Raw genomic sequence first — 20,129 nt, 5'->3', positions numbered from 1 at the left:
TTGTGTACATCCTACTTCACAAATGAGTCTGTCAGATATGCTAAGCCTATAGGCTGAAGATGATGCCCCAGCACTTCGGAGAAACCTCAGGTGACTGTCCAGACAGCTGTCTGTTTCTGTCAACTCACAAATTTTTTGGAAGTTGCTTATGTGCACTTCCTGTTTTTATTTTTGTTAGCTAATATTATTTCCTTCTTGGGTCTCTGAGGGAGTTGAAGATTAGTTAGTTATAGTTGAAGGTTAGTTAGTTATAGTTGAAGATTAATTAGGATACATTTTGGACTTACCAAAATAGGATAGATAATGAAATTATTTTCTCTGAATTTGTCAAATACAAATGGACTAGACATTGTTTAGGTATTTATTACTTGTATATATTGTATATAGTTATTGTCCTTTTGTATATAGTTTTTCTTATATTAGTTATAAGCTTTTTCTTTTTTTTCCTTTTTATTAAAATAGAAAAGGGGAAATATGGTGATATTATATTTGTATTAAAATGTTATTTGTATGTTAATAAATAAAGTTGCCCGGGGGTCAGAGCTATTAGCAAGCCATAGGAAAGCAGGGCAGTGGTAGCGTACGCTTGTAATTCCAGCACTTGGTAGGCAGAGCTGGGTAAGTCTCTGTGTGTTCAGGGATACAGCCATTATTGGATACACATGCCTTTAATCTTAATACCAATCATGGAAAACCTGGAGGCCTATACAGACAGGCTGTGAGGAGGCGGTCATGTGGTTGGGTTTACAACCAATGAGAAGGCAGGACAGGAACTCTATATAAAGACTTTAACACAGGGGTAGCTGTGGTTCGGAGAGGTAGGACCACCGCAGGAGGAAAGGTAAGGTTTTAGCTCTTAGCTCTGACCTCTTGGCTTTCTTCTTTGCATTGGTTCTGTGTTTCTTATTTAATAAGAAGGTTGGATACATCTACAATCCAGTGACTGATGGAGACTCCATATACTTATGCTTTATTAGTTACTTGGTGAAATTTAGTTTTATTTTTCTTACCATTGATTTATACACATTTAATATTTCTATCTTGATACAGTACACCTTGGTCTATATTTTCTGTATTTCTGCATTTCCTAGGTATCTAGAATGTTCTACTGAATAGTCTCATAAGAAATATGTTTTGATAGTCCTTGTCATATCTTCTATGAATTGCATATTTTCATATATCTGTTGATTACTCTCTGATTTCTCAGGCTTGTAAAAGGAGTATATTAATAGAGTTTTAGAAATGGTGCTCCAATTTCTGAGACATTCTCTTATGACCTAAATATTGAACCCAATAAAAATGTTTACAACCTTGAAGTATATCAAGGACAGAAAAAAAAGACAACACAATAACATACAGTACCTAGACTCTGTGTATTTTCCATCTTTATATGGCTTATTATATTTTTTACTACTCTATTCATTTTTAATGACTTTATTTTAAAGCTATATTTTTTAATCAAAGACTGCATATATTCTTTTTTCTCTCTTTTCCAAGAATGTGCATATTTTTTAAACACACTGTGACCCATTTAGAGGCTCTTTTTGTCTGAATCTGTCCTTACTGCTCATCTGTAAACTTTTCTGTCTGCATGAGCAAAGAAACTGCTGTGTAACGATGTGCTGATGCTGGCTCCTCCCCCTTGGTTCCTTGAGAGTCTAGTCTCATGGCAGAGGCATGTTTACCACCAGCTCTGGGACCCATGTTTGCCACCCCAACTCTGAGATGTTTCTAGGTCTATGCCACCACCAAGTAACTTGCCACTGGCTACTCATAAAGACCATGGAAGTGTTTGGTAGCAGGGCCTTTTAAAAGAACTGCCTGTTTATGTAGCTAGCCCCAAGCCAGAAAGCCATCTCTTAAAGGAGGTGTGCCTCTGCTCATTGCCAGCAAACACAGCCCACTTCAGAAAAGGCCATGCTTGACTCCATTCTTGTGTGTCTAGAATCCTTTTTAAAGCTTTGTCAGGTTTTATGTGAAAATTTCAGCCACAAGTTGGAATGCCATATGTAAATGGATGTTTTCCATGTCCTGACTGCTCAATCCCAAATAACCAACTCAGAGACTGAATATGAATTATAAATGGTTGGCCAATAGCTCAGGCTTATTACTAACTAGCTCTTACATTTTAAGTTAACCCATATTGCTGTTTATGCTTTGCCACATGTTGGTACCTTTATCAGCATTGCATATTCATCTCTTGTTCCCTCTGCCTCTGGCTGCTGACTCCTGACTCTGCCCTTCTCTTTCCCATCATCCTTAGTTTGGTTGCCCCACCTATACTTCTTGCCTAGCTACTGTCCAGTCAGTGTTTTGTTAAACCAATTCAAGTGGCAAATCTTTACAATGTACAAGAGGATTATTCCACAGCAGGGATGGGTGGGGAAGGATGTGGTTGATACATTGTGCACCCCAATAAACTTACCTAGGGTCAGAGAACAGAACAGCCACTAGATAGACATAGAAGCCAGGCATGGTGGCACACACCTTTAATCCCAGGACTTGAGATCTCATGTCTTGCTTGGGAAGGACACATGCCTTTAATCTCAGGATGTGATGGCAGGAAGCAGAAAGGTATATAAGGCATGAGGACCAGGAACTAGAGGTCTTTTTAAGCTTTTAGGCTTTTGAGCAGCAGTTCAGCTGAGACCCATTCTGGTGAGGACTCAGAGGCTTCCAGTTTGAGGAAACAAGATGAGCTGAGAAGATGGCAAGGTGAGGTTGGATGTGGCTTGTTCTGTTTCTCTGACTTTTCAAAATTCACCCCAATACCTGGCTCCCCAGGTTGTTCTATTAATAAGACCTTTTAAGATTCGTGCTACAAAAGGACTCAGTTTTCTTTAAGGGGCTGACCACTGGGAGTTTGACCACGCTCCACTGATCATATGGACAACACAAATTGGACTTGGTGTTTCTTCTTCTTCTTCTTCTTCTTCTTCTTCTTCTTCTTCTTCTTCTTCTTCTTCTTCTTCTTCTTCTTCTTCTTCTCCTCCTCCTCCTCCTCCTCCTCCTCCTCCTCCTCCTCCTCCTCCTCCTCCTCCTTCTTCTTGTTCCTCTTCTTATTTGTCTTCGTCTTTGTCTTCATCTTCTTCTCCTTCTTTGGGGGGAGGTCACACGGGTGGGGGTAGACCTGGGAGGACTGAAAAGTGAGTGTAATCAGGGTGAATGATGAGAAATTCACAAATAATGAATAAAAATATTATGTTGAGAAAACAAAAGAAAATGCATTACAGGCTTACCTACAGGCTGATCTTATGGAGGCATTTTCTTAATTGAGGTTCCCTCTTCTCAAATGACTTTAGTTGTGTCAAGCTGACATAAAGCTATCCAGCACAAAGGGGAATATAATGGAAAAAAGAAGGGTCCAGAGGCAGTGAGAGGGGGCAGATAAGAGAGGATGACAAGGGGAATGAATCTTAACAAAATGCATTATATACATGTATGAATTATCAAAGAATAAAAGAATTTTAAATTAAAATAAATAAATAAATAATAAAATCTATCAATCACACAACAAAACATCCCAATATGAGTGTGAGAAGGGGTGGGTCTTTAAAGAGGTGGGTGCGTGAAAAGAAAGGACATGATGAGAGCCAACAGGATATGCCAAATAAGTGTATAAAATAAAAAAAAGAGCATATCAAATAAATAGAATAAGGCATCCATTATTTTTGGTACATAAGGAATACAATGTTTAAAGTTCTCAAATCAAAAGGGGAAAGGGTAAAATTATACCAAAATTGCAGATTCATGAGTATTTGTGGCTATTTTTGTATGAACAAGGAAATGTAAAAAGTCATGGAAATGGGTATTATGCAGTACTATGTAAGTGCCTAATCTGTATGATCCAGATGACTTTTTAAGTTTTGATGAAAATTATATACAAAGGTATAATTAGAGCATGGTCACATGATGATTTTATCCATCATTTTCCAATAGCTATTTGTAACTTCCTTTTCCTTCATAACTACTGATACAGTTGGCTTCCAAAAGATTTGTACAGACTAACTAGGTTTTACTTAGGCATTTATGAATATATATGCATATACATATACAAATATTTGTAACGATTAATACAAACAATGATGAATGAATGATAATGAATGCAATTATGATTAATAAAGTTGAAAAAGAAAAGATGGGCATGAAAAAGAAGAGTGCAATGATGCAATTATATTATAATGTCAAAAATTAAAAGAAATAATTCAAACAAAAAAGACATTATGTTGAATATGATTTAGGCAGTGTACATGTTTTCAGTTGCATTTCAATTATTACTAAACTCCAGGATAAAAATATTCTCATTACTTCAGCTTATTTGAGGGCTTGAGTGCTTTATAATTTCCATATTCATATAGATCTTACATATATAACATGATCTTACACATGTGCTAAGTAATGTTTACATGACTTTGGAAGGCTAGAAATAGTATTTTTAGAAAATAAAAATATTTCCAATGTTTTTTGGTGTCTGTGTGTGTGTGTGTGTGCATTTGAAGGGTATAGAACAACTTTGTCTGCTGTTTGTCAATGCCTCCCATTCTATTTAGAGACTCTTACCCATCTTGAGAATTCTTTTTCTAATGTATTTTTATTATTCTTTGAATATTTCATACATGCATACTATGTGTTTTGATCAAAATCATCCTCACTCTGTTCCCTCCACATCCTCTGAATCTATCCTGTGACACTGTCTCCAGCCAATGTCATGTACTCTTTCTTTCAACCAATAATTTGTTTTCAATATATATGCAAGATCTATGTGAATCTTCAAGTGATCCAGGATGGCTACCTAGGATGCCCTTGGAATGCTCATGGAAGATCCTCAAAAGGCTGCAGTTTGGGATCAGTAACAAAAACAGAAAAAAAGAGGGTATCAGCTTGAGAGTAGGTGGGTGGGGCATGAGAGGGGATGGAGGGAGAGAAAGGGGGTGATATAATTCTGTTTCAACTAAAAACGTGTTTAAAAAATAGAAGAGGGGAGTTTTACCTGTGGAAAGAACGTGCAGGGCTACCTAGGATGCACCCATGAGTCTTTCCCCTCATTGTTCCAGTGCTAGATGACGGGTGTGAGCCACCACAACTTTGTTTTTTCATGGATTCTGGGGATTGAACGCTGGTCCTAATGTTTGCTTTAGCAAGCACTTTAAATGACTGAGCCATCTCCCTGGTTAAAATATTTCCCTTCCTAAGGATTCCCTAATTCAGCATTTATATCACCCAAATGTAACATATTGTAGGTAGAATTAATGAAGTAGAGATGATTGTGAATAAAAGGGTTGGAAATATTATGTTAAAAAGAAAAAATATTAGGATCCATATAACTATTTAAAAAATATTTGTCCATCCCCCCCAGACTCTTGGGTCTGTGGGAGCCACATTCAAGCAGGAGCCTCCAACCCAACCAGAATTGGTGATGGACATAACACAACCTTGCAGGGGCAGGGGATTCTAACCCTGGCCCTTAGGGGAACTCTAGCTAAGTGCCCACCCCAAGTCATATGTCCAGGGGAGACTGAACGCAGCTGAACGCACCAATCATGAGCCCAGATCCTGGTGGTTGGGCACAATAATGTTCTCCATTGATGAGGAAGCATGGACCAGCCCTGCATCACGGCGACCTGAGTGAGACAGTGTGACATACACACAGGCCTGGGACTGCCCACCCCGGCCAAAGAGAAAACATAAGCCCACCTGGTACCTTGCAGCACCAGCCAGAAAACAGTTATTAGAGTGAGCAGAAGTATAGTATGGTGTTTTACGGGAGAGAGAGAGAGTATGTTCAGGTCCTGTGGACGGAGGCAAATCTCAAGAGATGAGAGAGGAAGGGAGCGGGCTGAGATGGTGAGGGAGCTGAACCCTTGACCATCAGCAACACATGCAAAAGAGAGCCGTGTGCTTTGTCTGGGAAGCACAGCAGAGATCATCTTGTTGATGAGAGCACAGGTGAACCAACCCTGAGGATTAAAGTGTGGGAGACCTAGCCCCACCCCTCACCTACCACACAGCAATATTGTGAGAGATGCCATTCCTCCAACCCCCCACCCCAACCCCTGCTCATCAACAACTGGGGCAGTGGGAGAGCTGGCTCTGTGGTCACAAGTGCAGGAGAGCTGACCCCCACCAGTTGCAACACTCCAGAGGGCAGGTCTTGCACCTCGCCAGGGCAGCACCACTGAGCCAACACTGGTAGCACAGGTGTAGGAGAGCCAGCCCGGAAGCTGTGACCACGGGAGACAAGTCTGCATTACCCATCTGTCTGTGGCAGCAGAGACAGGGAGAGGTGCCCTCCTCCCCCCACCGCCCCCCGCCGCCTCGCCCATCAATACGGGAGGCAGGTAAGAGAGCTAGCCCTGTGGTCATAAGAGTGGGAGAGCCATCCCTGACCCCCACCAGCTGGAACACTCGGAAGAACTGTCCCCCTTTCCCATTTGCCATCTGGAAATGGGACCAACCCTACAGCTGCCCAGGCCCAGACCCAGGGTTATGACTTGCCTGCCCCAACATCCACGCCATCTATGATCTGCTGGAGCACATGAAGAAGGGACCTGACCCAAAGACCCAGAGCTTCAGGGTCTCCATAACACAGGGCAGCAGCGGGATGTCCAGGAAGAGTCCTAGTGGGGGCCCAGCACCAAAAGTGTAGTGGAGACCAGGGGCCTCGAACCAGACCAATGACTCTTCGCAATGAACACTTGGAAGTAGAGATGTATGGACAAAGGGGTATACGGCATGACTTACTGGGTCACAGTGCAGCTTCCATGAGGAGATTTTTAATTCCTTCCCTTTATTTTTCTCACTTTATTTTCTTCGTTTTTTCTCTTGAATTTTGTTTTATTTGGCGGGGAGGTGCAGGGATGGAGGGCAGATGCAAAGGGATGGGGAACGAATGGGATCAAGATACATGGGGTGTGAAAACACAGAATAAATAAAATATTTTTAAAAATTATCACCAGATCTTTCCCAGGAAAAATAAATAAATGAATAAAAATAAAAAGTGTTTGTAGTAGAATATTATTTTAAGGTGTGTTGCTCTTGTTTATGTTGCATTTGTTTAACTCTGTGAAGCTGTGTTATTGTGTCTAAAACACCTGATGGAGAGGAAGAAAGAGCAAGGGAACAAGGAGGGGAGGATTCTAGGGGCCAGCCACACAGCCACACAGCCAGCACAGAGTAAGAGTGAAAGTAAGATTTACAGAAGTAAGAAAAGGAAAAGGCCTGGAGGCAAAGGTAGATGGGATAAGATAAGAAAAGCTGGCTAGAAACAAGTCAAGATACGACTGGGCACTTATAAGTGAAAATAAGACTCTGTGTGTTTACTTAGGAACTGGGTGGCAGGCCCCCCAAAACAGCAAAGAGTCAAAGTTAAACCAACAACAAAATATTTACAGGGATATAATTGTACTTGTATATTTAGGAATACATATGTTATAGGAACATATTTATAGGATTTTTGGCCAAAGGAATCCCATGGAAATTTCCAAATAACCCAGGCTGTTGCCAAGACAATAGGTTGTTCTCACAAACCGACAGCAGCTCCTGATTGCTGAAGACAATGCCTACACAACTCATAGAACATGGAAAGGTTTAGCTGGTGCCTACATAGAACCTTTGACCCCTTCATCCTGGTGTCTTTAGTGTGGGGAGTCACTCTGCAGGCTACCAAATGAGAAACACAAACACCAACAGACACGAAACCTTTGATCTACAATCTGACCTGCCTGCAAGATGTGCCTGGGCAATGGTGACACAGAACTTGTGGGAGTATAAACTATTGTCTGATTTGACTTAAGACTCACTCTACAAAAGGGAACCCATACCCAACACTGCTTGAGCAGCCAAGAACCAGAGACTAGATAGCACAGAGACCTAGGGTAAATACAATACTACTGGTCTTGGAAAAAAGTAGTGATAAAATGGCTCCTAATGATATTCTGCTATGCTCATCTATCAGTGTCTTATTCCACCGCCATCAGAGAAGCTTCCTCCTACAGCACATGGGAACAGATATGGAGAACCACAGTCAGACATTGCACACAGAGAGAGAACTTGGAACACATAGCTCTAAATAAGATCTCTCCCTCAAATCCCTCCCCTCCGAGCTCAGGGAACCCCAGGGAAGAAGAGGATGAAAGAATGTAAGAGCCAGAGGTAATGGAGGACACCAGGACAAGAAAGCTCTCTATACTAACTAAGCAAAGCTCATATGAGTTCACAGAGACTGAAGAGGCATGACAGAGCCTAGAGGTCTGCACCATCTCTTCTGTATATATATTATAGCTTTCAGTTTAGTATTTTTGTGAGATTCCTGAGTGTGTGAACTAGTGGGTCTCTGATTTTTGTGCCTTCTCGTGGGGATCTTTTACATCTGTTGGTTTGCCTTGTCCAACTTTGATGTGATGGTTCTTGCTTTGTCTTACTATATTTTATTGTGTCATGTTTGGTTATCTCCTAGAAGCCTGTCCTTTACTAATGAGAAGCAGTGAGGGAGTAGATCTGGAGGGGAAGGGAGATAGGGAGGAACTGGGAGGAGTAAAGGGAATGGAAACTGTAATCATGATGTGTCAAGAGAGGCAGAGCTTTTTGTCCTGAACGCCCAGGCCCAAATACCTGGCAGCCACTTTCCACGTTACTACACAGAGGCTTATATTAATCATAAATGCTTGGCCAATGGCTCAGGCTTACTACACTTAAATTAACCCATTTCTATTAATCTATGCATTGTTATATGGTCCGTGGTTTACCAGTCCTCTGTCATTTTGCTTCTTGGGCAGCTGGCTCCCCTCCCCCCCAACTCCACCCCTTTTCATCTGAGTCCTCAGTTTGATTGTTCTGCCTAACCTTATCCTGCCTTACCATAGGCCAAAACAGCTTTATTATCAACTAATGAGAGCAACACACATTCACAATGTACAGAAGGACCATCCCACAGCAATGATATATTGTATGAGAACAGAATCTATTTTCAATAAAAGGAAAAGTAATAAATATTTATAGGAATAAAGTTGAACTTTTGTATTTATAAATATGTAGCATAGAAATATACTTATAATAACATAAATATGTATATTTGTAGGAATAACACCTAAATATATTAAAACATTCATAGGATTATAATTGTACCTATATATTAAGGAATATATTTATAAAAATATACATATATATATAGGAGGGATATATATAAATATGTGTTTACTGTATGAGGGTAGTGAATAATAAAATGTCTCTCTCCATAAACAGATCCCATGGGAAATTCTAATTCATTGAGAGGAATGTGTATTAAGCAATCACTGAATTAAAAGCAGATATTTATTACAGTGTGATTAAAAACAAGACTATTGCTTTTATATATATTGTTCATGTGCATTTATTTTGAATATACATATATATATAAAATATATATATATATAAAATATATATATATATATATATAAACAATCTGTGTATCTACAGAGTTAAAGGAATGGGAACAATGAATTTGGAAGAGAGCCAGGCTTTTATAGGAAGGGCTGGAGAGAAGAAAGGGAAGGGGCAAATGATGTAATTATAGTATAAAAAAAGGAAAAAGGTCATTATTAGAAAAGTAGCAATAACTTTCATACAGTGTTAACTCTTTGACCAGACTGGTCTACAAGGTGACTGTCAAAGTCACATGCTGGAATAACTGTATGGCATCACATCAGTAACTAGACTGGAAAATCCCATTCGGTAGACATGCTTTATGACATAAACTTATGTTCAAGTAGAAACATATGGCAGTTGTTTAAATAAAAACACAAATTAAACCCTTCCACTATGTCTACGAGTAATAAATGAGATTCAACCATTTCAGTATAATGTGCTTCATGCACAAACTTGTTTTCAATCCTAAATCCCTCCAGGGACCATACTGTGGAAATTTCTAGAATCAACTTCTACATTTTAAGTAGATACATATCAAGATTGTTAGAAACATTTTCAGGGGATATTTTGACTACCATCATCATCATCATCATCAGTAGTTGTAGTATTTTGAAATTATAATAACACCATTCCTCTGAGATTTTGTCTTTTTATTTATTTTCCCATCACCACAATGACAGAACTCACAAACTTGGTACAATGTTTACCTTATCTCACTGCCCATTTAAGCATTTATGTAGTCATCAAGAACACTGGGGAAGAGATTCTATGGTGTAGACAGGATTAAAATGAGAAGTTAGATTACTGAGGATTCCTAGTTCACAGTTCCAAACATCACTGTCTTATACTTACATTTCTTTAAACACATACAAGAGTGATACACAGAGTCATGACTCCCAAGATTTTGACATTATTAACTATTTCAAACATCAATAATTGAGGACAAAGGCACCAACCAGTATTTAATTCACTGAATATAGAAAATGAGGCCTTATCAAATATTTTTCTGAAACAGATTATTTCAAATGTTACAGTGGAAGTTTATGATCTAATTATATAGTAACTGTGTAACAAATCTATGTTGCATCTTCCAACACCAAAAGATCAACTATGATTCCCATCAGTATTATCCCCAAGAGCAATAAAGAAGATCTGAAATAATTTTATATTAAATATGTTTAATCCTACTGTATGTTCATGTTCCTGACAATGATAAGTGTGATTCACCATATAATTCAATTTATTAAAAATAAAAACATTGTTAATAATTAAAATATTTAATGAATTATTAACTAAAGTTAAATATTGAAGTTTTAAAATTTGAATACTAAAAATATCCTGCTTGAGTTAATGTAATTTCTAGAGAGCTTTCCTCATTTCCTGTTCGAATGAATATTACCCCATGGTACATTACAAAGGTACAAATGTACATAGATTTTGTTGTAGTCTGGAAAATATGGGAAGATACATGACATGTGTGTTTTGCATCAGATGATAGAGGATGTTCCCTTAAGTCTATAGCTTCATAAAACTAATATTACATTGCCAGGTACAGTCACACAATAGAGACAATTATTAATGAATGGGTTGACAGTGGTGTGTTAAAAATAAGAAAACTCAAACAGTAGAATTCATATCGAAATCTAATCAAGTAAACATTGTTTCTTCCTAGTTGATATTATAATGTATTCCGTGTCAAAAAATCACCATCTTATTTCAAGTGGGGTTTCTTAATACCTTGGACTATAAAACACATGTGACTGCAACATTGGGTAGATATATCCAATTTTATATGGGAGAAAGCATTTTTTCCTGTCTGTTTCTTAGAACAATAAAGTTTTCATCATATTTTCCATAAGTTGCACTGGTGCAGAGACATATATTCACTCATGGGTTTTCAAAAATTATCATGATGATTAAAGAACCTCATTTTTCAATGCATATACACTTCCTCTGTGGAGTATGTAACACTGCAGTCCTTAGGCGTTTTAACAAGTATGACATTGGAGCTGAATTAAAGACATAATCATGAGTCATCAGTAATGAATTAATCTCAAGTACACACCCCCTTATCCATCAAAATTACTTGAACAATAACAAATCTAACTCATTTCACTAAATGTTAACTCTACTTCAGACATGAGGTCTTAAAGAACCGCAACACTTTACAGTTTTATATAAGTCCACGAGCTCATCAATCAAATTACTTTAAAGTTCCTGACGTTAAATCAATATCTTAGATATATTGTGATAGAAATGTATTCTGACAAAAAAAGGGGAAAGATTTGGACTTCTGTTTTGTTGCTCATAAAGAAACATGGATGAAGTGTGAACCATTCAGACTACATATACTTCCTATTTTGATTTTTGCAGAAGATCATCACTGAGTAGATTCTACAACTCAGTAACAGGTAAAATTGGAAGATATACTACCTGAAATAAACACATAAACATTACCAAATCCTTAATGGATTTTAGATACACCTTTGAACATGAAAATAGGGCATAGGAATTTGTGTTTGAGTGTTTGCATGTAGCTAGAGTTTTCCTGCCTGGCCCACAGTCAGGACAAATCTCTCTCACCCGCCAGTCCCACAGCCACTCAGACCCGACCAAGTAAACACAGAGACTTATATTGGTTACAAACTGTATGGCCATGGCAGGCTTCTTGCTAACTGTTCTTACAGCTTAAATTAATCCATTTCCATTAATCTATACCTTGCCACATGGCTCATGGCTTACCGGCATCGTTACTTGCTGTTTCTCATCATGGCGGCTGGCAGTGTCTCTCTGACTCAGCCTTCCACTTCCCAGCTTTATTCTCCTCCTTGTCCCGCCTACACTTCCTGCCTAGCCAATGGCCAATCAGTGTTTTATTTATTGACTAACTAGCAACACATTTGCCATACAGAACATCCCACAGCACTTCCTCTTTTTTTTTTTTCAAAAAGGAAGGTTTTAACCTTAACAAAGTAAAATTACATATAATTTGGGAATTTGGGTGTAGCTTCTCTTATTACTTCCTGCTGGAGGGGGGCGCTGTGTCTTCTGGGGAAACAAAGAAAATTTTAGGATCATGGAGTAGTCCATGAGGCTGTATCGTCTGAGCCAGTTGCCTTGAAACTATTCTGGATGTTGGATCATCTGGGCCTTCGAAAAAAGGGGAAGTGGAAGGCTGAGTGAGAGAGACACTGCCAGCTGCCATCAAGACAAGGAAGATGTAAAGTACCGGTAAGCCACAAGCCACATGGCAAGGTATAGATTAATAGAAATGGATTAATTTAAGCTGTAAGAACAGTTAACAAGAAGCCTGCCACGGCCATACAGTTTGAAACCAATATAAGTCTCTATGTTTACTTGGTCGGGTCTGAGAGGCTGTAGGACTGGCGGGTGAGAGAGATTTGTCCTGACTGTGGGCCAGGCAGGAAAACTCTAGCTACATTTGCATTATTATTTGAACTCAAAAATTAATTCATATCACAGTGTTCACACTGTGTTCACCAGCTTCACACATAGTCTCACCTTGTTTTCAGGTGACTTTTCTGGGGATATCATTATTTTGATGGGGAGAGTAAAAAGAGATTGTTGGTTCTTATGAACTGACAGCAAACTGATTAACAGATACTCCATGCAGGATTCCAAGCAGTATCTCTTCTAACTCTCCCCCATCAAATGCAGAAAGGGGAAAAAATCCTACTGAAGAAATGTGGGAAACTGAAGAGGAAATACAAAATTCCTCTAAAAAATTATAAATGTCTATAAAAATGGTAATAACACTTATTTTGTATAAAGTAAGCTGATATCAAAGCAGTTCATAGATTCTTGATTCCAATACACAGTTTAGAAAAATAATGATGAAAAATCATTTAAAACATTGATGAAATTCAGTGACCTATTCTTTATTTGTATTATTCATGTTTTCATTTTTTAAAGGTACAGCATGCTTTCTTTTTCTTTCTTCCTTTTTTAACAACAAAACTAAAAATAAAATATAATAAGAAAAGAAATACATTGAAGTTGGACAAGGTAAACCAAGAGAGGGAAAAGAGCCCCAAGAGAAGGCACAAGATTACAAAATCCACTCGTTCACACACTCAGGAATCCCATAGAATTACTACACAGAAAGCTGTAATATATATGCAGAGGAACTGGTGCAGACTTGTGTAGGCCCTGTACATGGTGCATCAGTCTCTGTAAATTCATATGCAATTGGTCAGTTGATTAGAGAGACTCATTCTTCTGGTGGCCTCCATCCCTTCTGCCTCCCCAACTCCTTCCCTGATTTCTCAGGAGAGGGATTTGATGAAGACATCCAATTTAGAGTTGTGTGTTCCAAAGTCTCTCTCTCTTTGTAATGTCTAGCTGTAGGTCTCTGTATATGTTCTCATGTGCTGCCTGAGTTAGTCTCTCTTATGATGGCTGAATAAGGCAATGAACTATGAGTAAAGCAGAAATCATTAGGGGTCATTTTATCATTCCTTCTTTCTAAAACCAAGAGTATTTGATTTTACTCAATGTTTCTGAGCTATCTAATCTCTAGTTCTAGGACACTCAAGCAGTGTTGGGTATTGGTTCCCTCTCATGGAGTGGGTCTTAAGTCAAATCAGACATCAGTTGGTTACTCACACAAGTTCTATGCCACCATTGCCCTAGCATATTTTGCAGGCAGGATAGATTGTAGCTCAAAGGGTTTGTGGCTGGGTTGGTGTTTACATTTCTCTTTTGGTAGCCTGCAAAGTACCTTCCTGCACCAAAGACAATAGAATAGTGTTTTTCTTGTAGAAAGGAAGGACATACCCTCCTGTAAAGTGTAGCATGAGAATGGGCATGGGTGAGTATCTGTGTGCAAGCTCTTGCCTCTATGTTTTTATCTTTCACCTTATTTCTCTATTGTTTTCTAAATCTGAGACAAAACTCAGATATCTAACACTACCATAATGTTCATGGTATAGTAGTTTTAAGGTCCCCCCATTAAGGGAATGCTGTGCCTCTCTGCCAAAAGAATAGAATATGCCTTTGGGTGCTGATGTTCCACTTTATATCCCTGAAAAAATAACATTTTTGGCAGATGTTTTAAAATGTTCTTTTATCTTTTTTTAAACATCAGAGAGACATTCAGCTCACTTCCTAAGAGTGCCCCCCTCTGGCTCTTAGGCCATCCTGGCTATCAAGCCTCATGTACTGAAAGACATATCATAGAAAGTTTACATTATGTCCTGAATATCATGTTTATGATGTTGTGGATAATATTTTCCCATCTAATTAAGACACATCAATGAATTATGTACTTATTCTCAATAAAAATTATTTCTTGTTCTATTATCGACTAGTTCAGTTTTATCTTATTTTTTATTGATTTACATTTTGATTTGTTTCAAGACAAGGTCTCACTATGTAGCCCTGGCTGTCCTAGAACTCAATATATAGACCATGATGGCCTTGAACTCACAGAAATACACCTTCCTCTGCTTCCCAAGTCCTGGAATTAACAGTATGCACCACCTTGCCTGGTTAATCACATTTTTTAAAAGATTTATTTTATTTTTTAATTTGTGTGTCTGTTTAAGAGTATGTGAACCAGTTGGATGCAGTACCTGTGGAGTCCAGAAGAGGGTGCAGATTTCCCTCGAGTTAGAGTTACAGATGTTTGTGCACTGCCATGTGGTTGATAGGAACTGAACCCAGGTCATTTGCAATGGCAATTACTTCTCTGAACTAGTCATCCCAAAGTAGAATATTTTTTAATAGTTAGAGTGGAGTGCATATTTTTGTTTGTTGGTTATTATTATATCATGCTGATTGAAGACAGAAATGTATGCATGAGAAATCAATTTATTTAATCAGTGGAAGAGTCAGTACTATGGTAGGAGGATGGGAAGAAAATCCATGAAGCAGAGATAATCTTGCTTCAGAGATTCGGGCTTCATAGGCAAGATGAAAAGAAAAAATGAAAGGTGAGTTATCTTCATTGTCATGATTCTGTTTTCACGGAAAAAGTGATGTGGGAAATACTCCTGATCTTGCTGTCATCTGTGAAGCTTCAAAAACAAAAAGCAAAACAAACAAACAAAACAGTAAGTTGTTCATGAGCTGATGGGACTGATGAACTTTCTGAGATTGCAAATGAAAGAAAAATTTAATGGATGAGGACTATAGTGGAAGGTTTGATAAAAATGACAAATGTCACAGGGTTAGGCTTATGTTTGTCTTTGCTGACTTCCATAGCTTTGTACTGGGCTTTAGATAGACAGTTTTCTATGTAAATATTGATTATCTACCACAAAAGGAAAGAATGTGCAAGGTTGTGTCTCAGGAGATTTCTAGAAAGTTCATCTACATTTACAGTATTTCCAAACACAAGATACACTCTTGAATTCCACAAATATTACTCATTTTCAACAATTGAGAATTTCACAAAATTCTTTCACATCAAGATAAAAGAAATCTACACTTTGCTTTAGGGGAGAGTTGCTTTTTTCTTGTTATAACGACTAATGGCAATGTCAATCATAGCTTTGTCACATTTGAGTGTATATATATATATATATATATATATATATATATATATATATACTAGATTTTTTCTATTAAATATATAACTAATAGACTAAAGGATGAATTCTATCAGATTAAACAGTGAGCAAGCTCTTCTGCTCTGTTTGTACTTACCCATACAGGGTCTTTATTGATGACAAGTGTCTATGAAAGATAGTTTTGAGAAAGGGAGAAAATAAGCACAAATAAAAAACATTGTTAGATTCCCTTAAAATTCCCAGTGATTTTGAAATTTAAAAGTGTGAATCAATGATTGTTCTGAATATTTTCAGATGCATTTATGTGCTGTGTGAAGCACAATGGTGTTACCTGTGGGCTCCAAGTGCTGGATATTCTCATTTGGAATATTGAATTTGTTGGCCAGCTCCTTAAGCTCCTGTTTCTGTGCTTTGCTCAGACTCTCTTCTTTCCCTACATTGCATGGAACAGAAAACTAAGGGTCCCTTAAGATAATGGGTAACTCAGAGCAGCCCCCATTTAAAATGGGTCAGTTGGTACTGACCCATGGAAACATCCTACCTTCTGGACCCTCCCTCATCCCAATTCTGCTCAGCCTAAGATTTCTAAAGTGAAAAGAATACATCTAATGGAATCAAAATGTGAGTAACGATGACCTTCCCCACCTTGAAGACTAAGTATTTATTTGCTATTATTATTTTTTATTATTATGATGATTATGATTACATTTATTCATGTTTTCCACATCAGGATAATGTTTTTTCAAAAAGGGTTGTATGGAATCCTGATGGTAGGAACCTGTGAACTAAATGTCTGCATGGTCTGACTTTCCACTTTATTTGTGTGTAGATTCTAGTATCCATACCCAGGAATTGTTGATTATAATTGAAATGAACAGTTAAATCAGGTGAACAGGTTCATGAACCAAATATCAACAACCACCCAAACCCCTCACCTCACCCTCTGTATCCACCACTCACCCACGCCCGTTCCAACACCCAGCCCCCACTCTACCCCGCCCCTCCCCTCATAGCTTTATCAAACAAAGCAAGCTATTTTTTTTTGGTCAACTTAACACAGCTGAGATCACATTTGAAGTGGGAACCTCCATTAAGACAACGCCTGCATCGGACTGGTCTGTGGGAAACTTTGTAGGGCATTTTCCAGATTGACGGTTGAGGTGGAAGGGCCCAACCCACTGTGGGAAACTCTGTAGTATGTTTTCTTAAATAGTGATGGAGGGGGGAAAGCCCAGCCTATTGTGGGTGGTTGTGTTCCCTGGGCTGGTGGTCCTGGGTTTTATAAGAAAGCAGGCTGAGCAAACTATGAGATGCAAGCAGCACCCCTTCATGGCCTCTCTGTCAGTTCCTGCCTCCAGGTTCCTGCCCTGTTTGAGTTCCTGTCCTGACTTCCTTCAGTGATGGGCTACAATGTGGAAGTGTAAGTTAAAAAAACCTTTTCCTCCCCGACTTGCTTTTGGTTATGATGTTTTATCCCAGCAATAGAAACCTTATGATAGGCACCACACTCACCAGCAACCAAAATCACATTTGTCTCCTTTCCACTGTTGTCAACATTAACATTGTGAAAGATGATGATGTCATCTGACTTCTTTACAACTTGAAAATAATTTTTACCAGAGTCTGCAATTAAGAGCAGAAACAATTTAGAACTCAGCAGAATTGTCAGGGTTTTTTTTTCATTATATTTGACATACCTATCACACTTTTTATTCCTTCAATTGCATCACAAATGTCCTTCACAATGATATAAATTGGAAATGAGAGCTACAAAGCAGGACAGATACTTTAGACTCCACCTTGCTCTTATGAGAAAAAATTCTATTTTCAATAAGAAATTCTATAATTGCATTAAGTCTCCACAGCCTATTTAAAAGTAAAACTCACCAGGCTAATATTAAAATAACACACTGTAACCCAGAAGTTGTGGCACACATCTTTAATCCCAGAACTCGGTAAGCAGAGGCAGGTGAGTCTCTGTGAGTTCAAGGCCAGGCTGGTCCACACAGGAAGTTCCAGAACTGTTGGGGCTACACAGAGAAATCTTGCCTCAAAAAAACCGTAACAGCAATAACAAAAAAGCACACTGTATAGTTTTCCATAAAATAAAAAGTTTAAGAAAGCAATCAGGGAGCATCATCATATTGTCTTCTGAATATCATTTAGACTTCTCCTAAATAATAGGCACAGGAATCTGAATTTTTACTCTTGTTGGTTTTAAGCAAAATTCAAATTAAACACAATACTTTTTTTGCCAACTTGCCATATTATACATTGCCCTTCTTAGCTTTGGGATTTGAGTTATTCACATCCTTAAGTATTTTCTGTATATGTAAAATTTTCAAATTTCATATTCAACAAAATCGTATCATCTGAACTAAAAGAAATAATATTGAGAATGAGTTTTAATATTTTAGATGATCTTCCAGTCATTTTCAATGGTTGTCAACCATATGACATTCATATCCCAGGGATTTAGTTTGACATGTCTGTAATAATTTTTTCCAGGAATGTGTGTAATTCACTTTAACTTCCCATAGTCCAATAAATATTTGGAAATTTAGTTAGAATTTTGAAACTTGAATCAGAAATTATCAGATGGAATTGTTCTGGAATCCAGGCCCCTCGGTGTGAGGCCTGGGCCAACAGTGCACATTCTCATTCTCTCTCTCTCTCTCTCTCTCTCTCTCTCTCTCTCTCTCTCTCACACACACACACACACACACACACACACATACTCACAGTCTGTCATATACAGGTCATCTTTCTCTTTTCTTCCCACAACTGTGTGTGTCTGGCACTCGCCTTCCACCCTTAAAAAAAAAAATCAAAAACTCACCCTTCTGAATTTACTCTTTCCAGATTGCTAATATTTCATTATTGTGTTGGTAGCATTAACTGCCTTGAAGTAATTTTTGATTAGGGTAAATAAACCCATTTTTGAAGACTGAAACAGCAACTCTGGGGTCATGATTGGCATGGGCAGTAAATCTAGGCTTCCAAGAGAAGACTCTGTCCTCAATTGTCTACACACCATTACTATTTGTGACTGATTTCAACCAGAATTACCCAACATTCTAAGACCATAGGAAAATGGCAGAGCTAATCTGGCTGAAGTCAAGGACATGACTCAGGCTGTGGGCTGCTGTTCTCTGAATACACCTAGGAGACCAACTCCATTTTTCATGCATAACCCACGTATTTGAGTGAAAATTTCACAATGACATTCATGTTCACTATTTCTCAGTCCTGTCCCTGTGCATTGGGGTGAATGTCACTTACTTGACATTGAATGTGATTGTGAGTGTCTGGCATTCGTCACTGCACTCCATGTGCTTAAAATAAGCTCTCAAAGGTCCATCTTTGAGTACCTTCTCCACATTATCTGCACCTATGTAAAGGGTGCGCCAATTTCCCGTCAACCTAAGGAGCACAGACCCCATTTTGAATGTCGGTTAGTCAATCCATTTCCTGTTTTTTTTTTCAGCAACATTCATGCTAATTATTACATATATTTTAGGTCAGTCAACAAGTAGACCTAGTGAAATGTAGATGTCTTCTTCCTGGAGAGTAAATCGTGAGATGACATCATCACTCCTTCACACTAGAACCTGGGACACTGGGATACAGTTCACACTGTGTCAATCAACTACAGGGAAAGTCCAATCTGGAATTTTCTCATCTTAACCTTCCTTCACACTGTAGACAGATCTCATTGAAAGCATATAAGGAGTTGGAGAAACACAAAGATTGAATTACAGATAGGATTTGGATATGGTATGGAGATATATTTTATGACGGATGATGAGCATGCTCAAACCAACCTCAGGGTGTATATAAACACACCAGACCCTTTCATCCCCAAATGCACATACCTCTGAGGGAGTGATGTCAGGATTGTTATGATGTGCACAGGACACACCTAACACAAGAGCGAGCAGCAGGAACTTCACCATGATAGAGCCTGGATTCCCTGCTTCTGACAGAGTTTGGAGTCCGACAGGTATTGGAAAGACCCAGAATCTTCTCCACCTTTTATAGTATTTATCTTTGGCCTGAGATGTGGTGGATGGATTGTCCACAGTGAAATTCTGATATATCCTGGTTGGCAGCAACAGCCATGGACAACAATTCTGTTTTTCTGATAGCTTCCTGATGAGACCAATTTGATTTAAGCCATGAAATTGAACTTTC

General features: G+C 38.4%; 1 protein-coding gene across 1 annotated transcript; it reads right to left on the bottom strand.

The window, feature by feature from the left end:
• Window positions 1-14,740: 14,740 nt before the first annotated feature.
• LOC128114762 (odorant-binding protein-like) lies at window positions 14,741-19,891 on the bottom strand. The gene is made up of 7 exons (XM_052744994.1): window positions 19,807-19,891; window positions 19,218-19,353; window positions 18,678-18,748; window positions 17,448-17,558; window positions 16,267-16,368; window positions 16,072-16,101; window positions 14,741-15,440 (listed from the first exon to the last, which is right to left on the bottom strand). Exons 1-6 carry the CDS (start codon window positions 19,889-19,891, stop codon window positions 16,085-16,087), a joined length of 522 nt encoding a protein of 173 aa, XP_052600954.1. The 3' UTR covers window positions 14,741-15,440; window positions 16,072-16,084.
• Window positions 19,892-20,129: the final 238 nt, after the last annotated feature.

The sequence above is a fragment of the Peromyscus californicus genome, unplaced genomic scaffold (assembly GCF_007827085.1).
Source record: "Peromyscus californicus insignis strain IS unplaced genomic scaffold, ASM782708v3 Scaffold_10__1_contigs__length_136768540, whole genome shotgun sequence".
Lineage (NCBI taxonomy): Eukaryota > Metazoa > Chordata > Mammalia > Rodentia > Cricetidae > Peromyscus > Peromyscus californicus.
This window is presented reverse-complemented; position numbering and strand designations above follow the sequence as displayed.

Excerpts from the sequence above, each read along its gene's own strand:
- LOC128114762 (XM_052744994.1), bottom strand. The coding sequence starts at position 19,891 with ATGGTGAAGTTCCTGCTGCTCGCTCTTGTGTTAGGTGTGTCCTGTGCA. Across the intron at positions 18,749-19,217 it reads ACAATCACATTCAATGTCAA|GGTGGAAGGCGAGTGCCAGA; the intron begins GTAAGTGACATT and ends TTTTTTTTTAAG. Across the intron at positions 17,559-18,677 it reads TGACCTGTATATGACAGACT|ACTCTGGTAAAAATTATTTT; the intron begins GTGAGTATGTGT and ends TCTTAATTGCAG.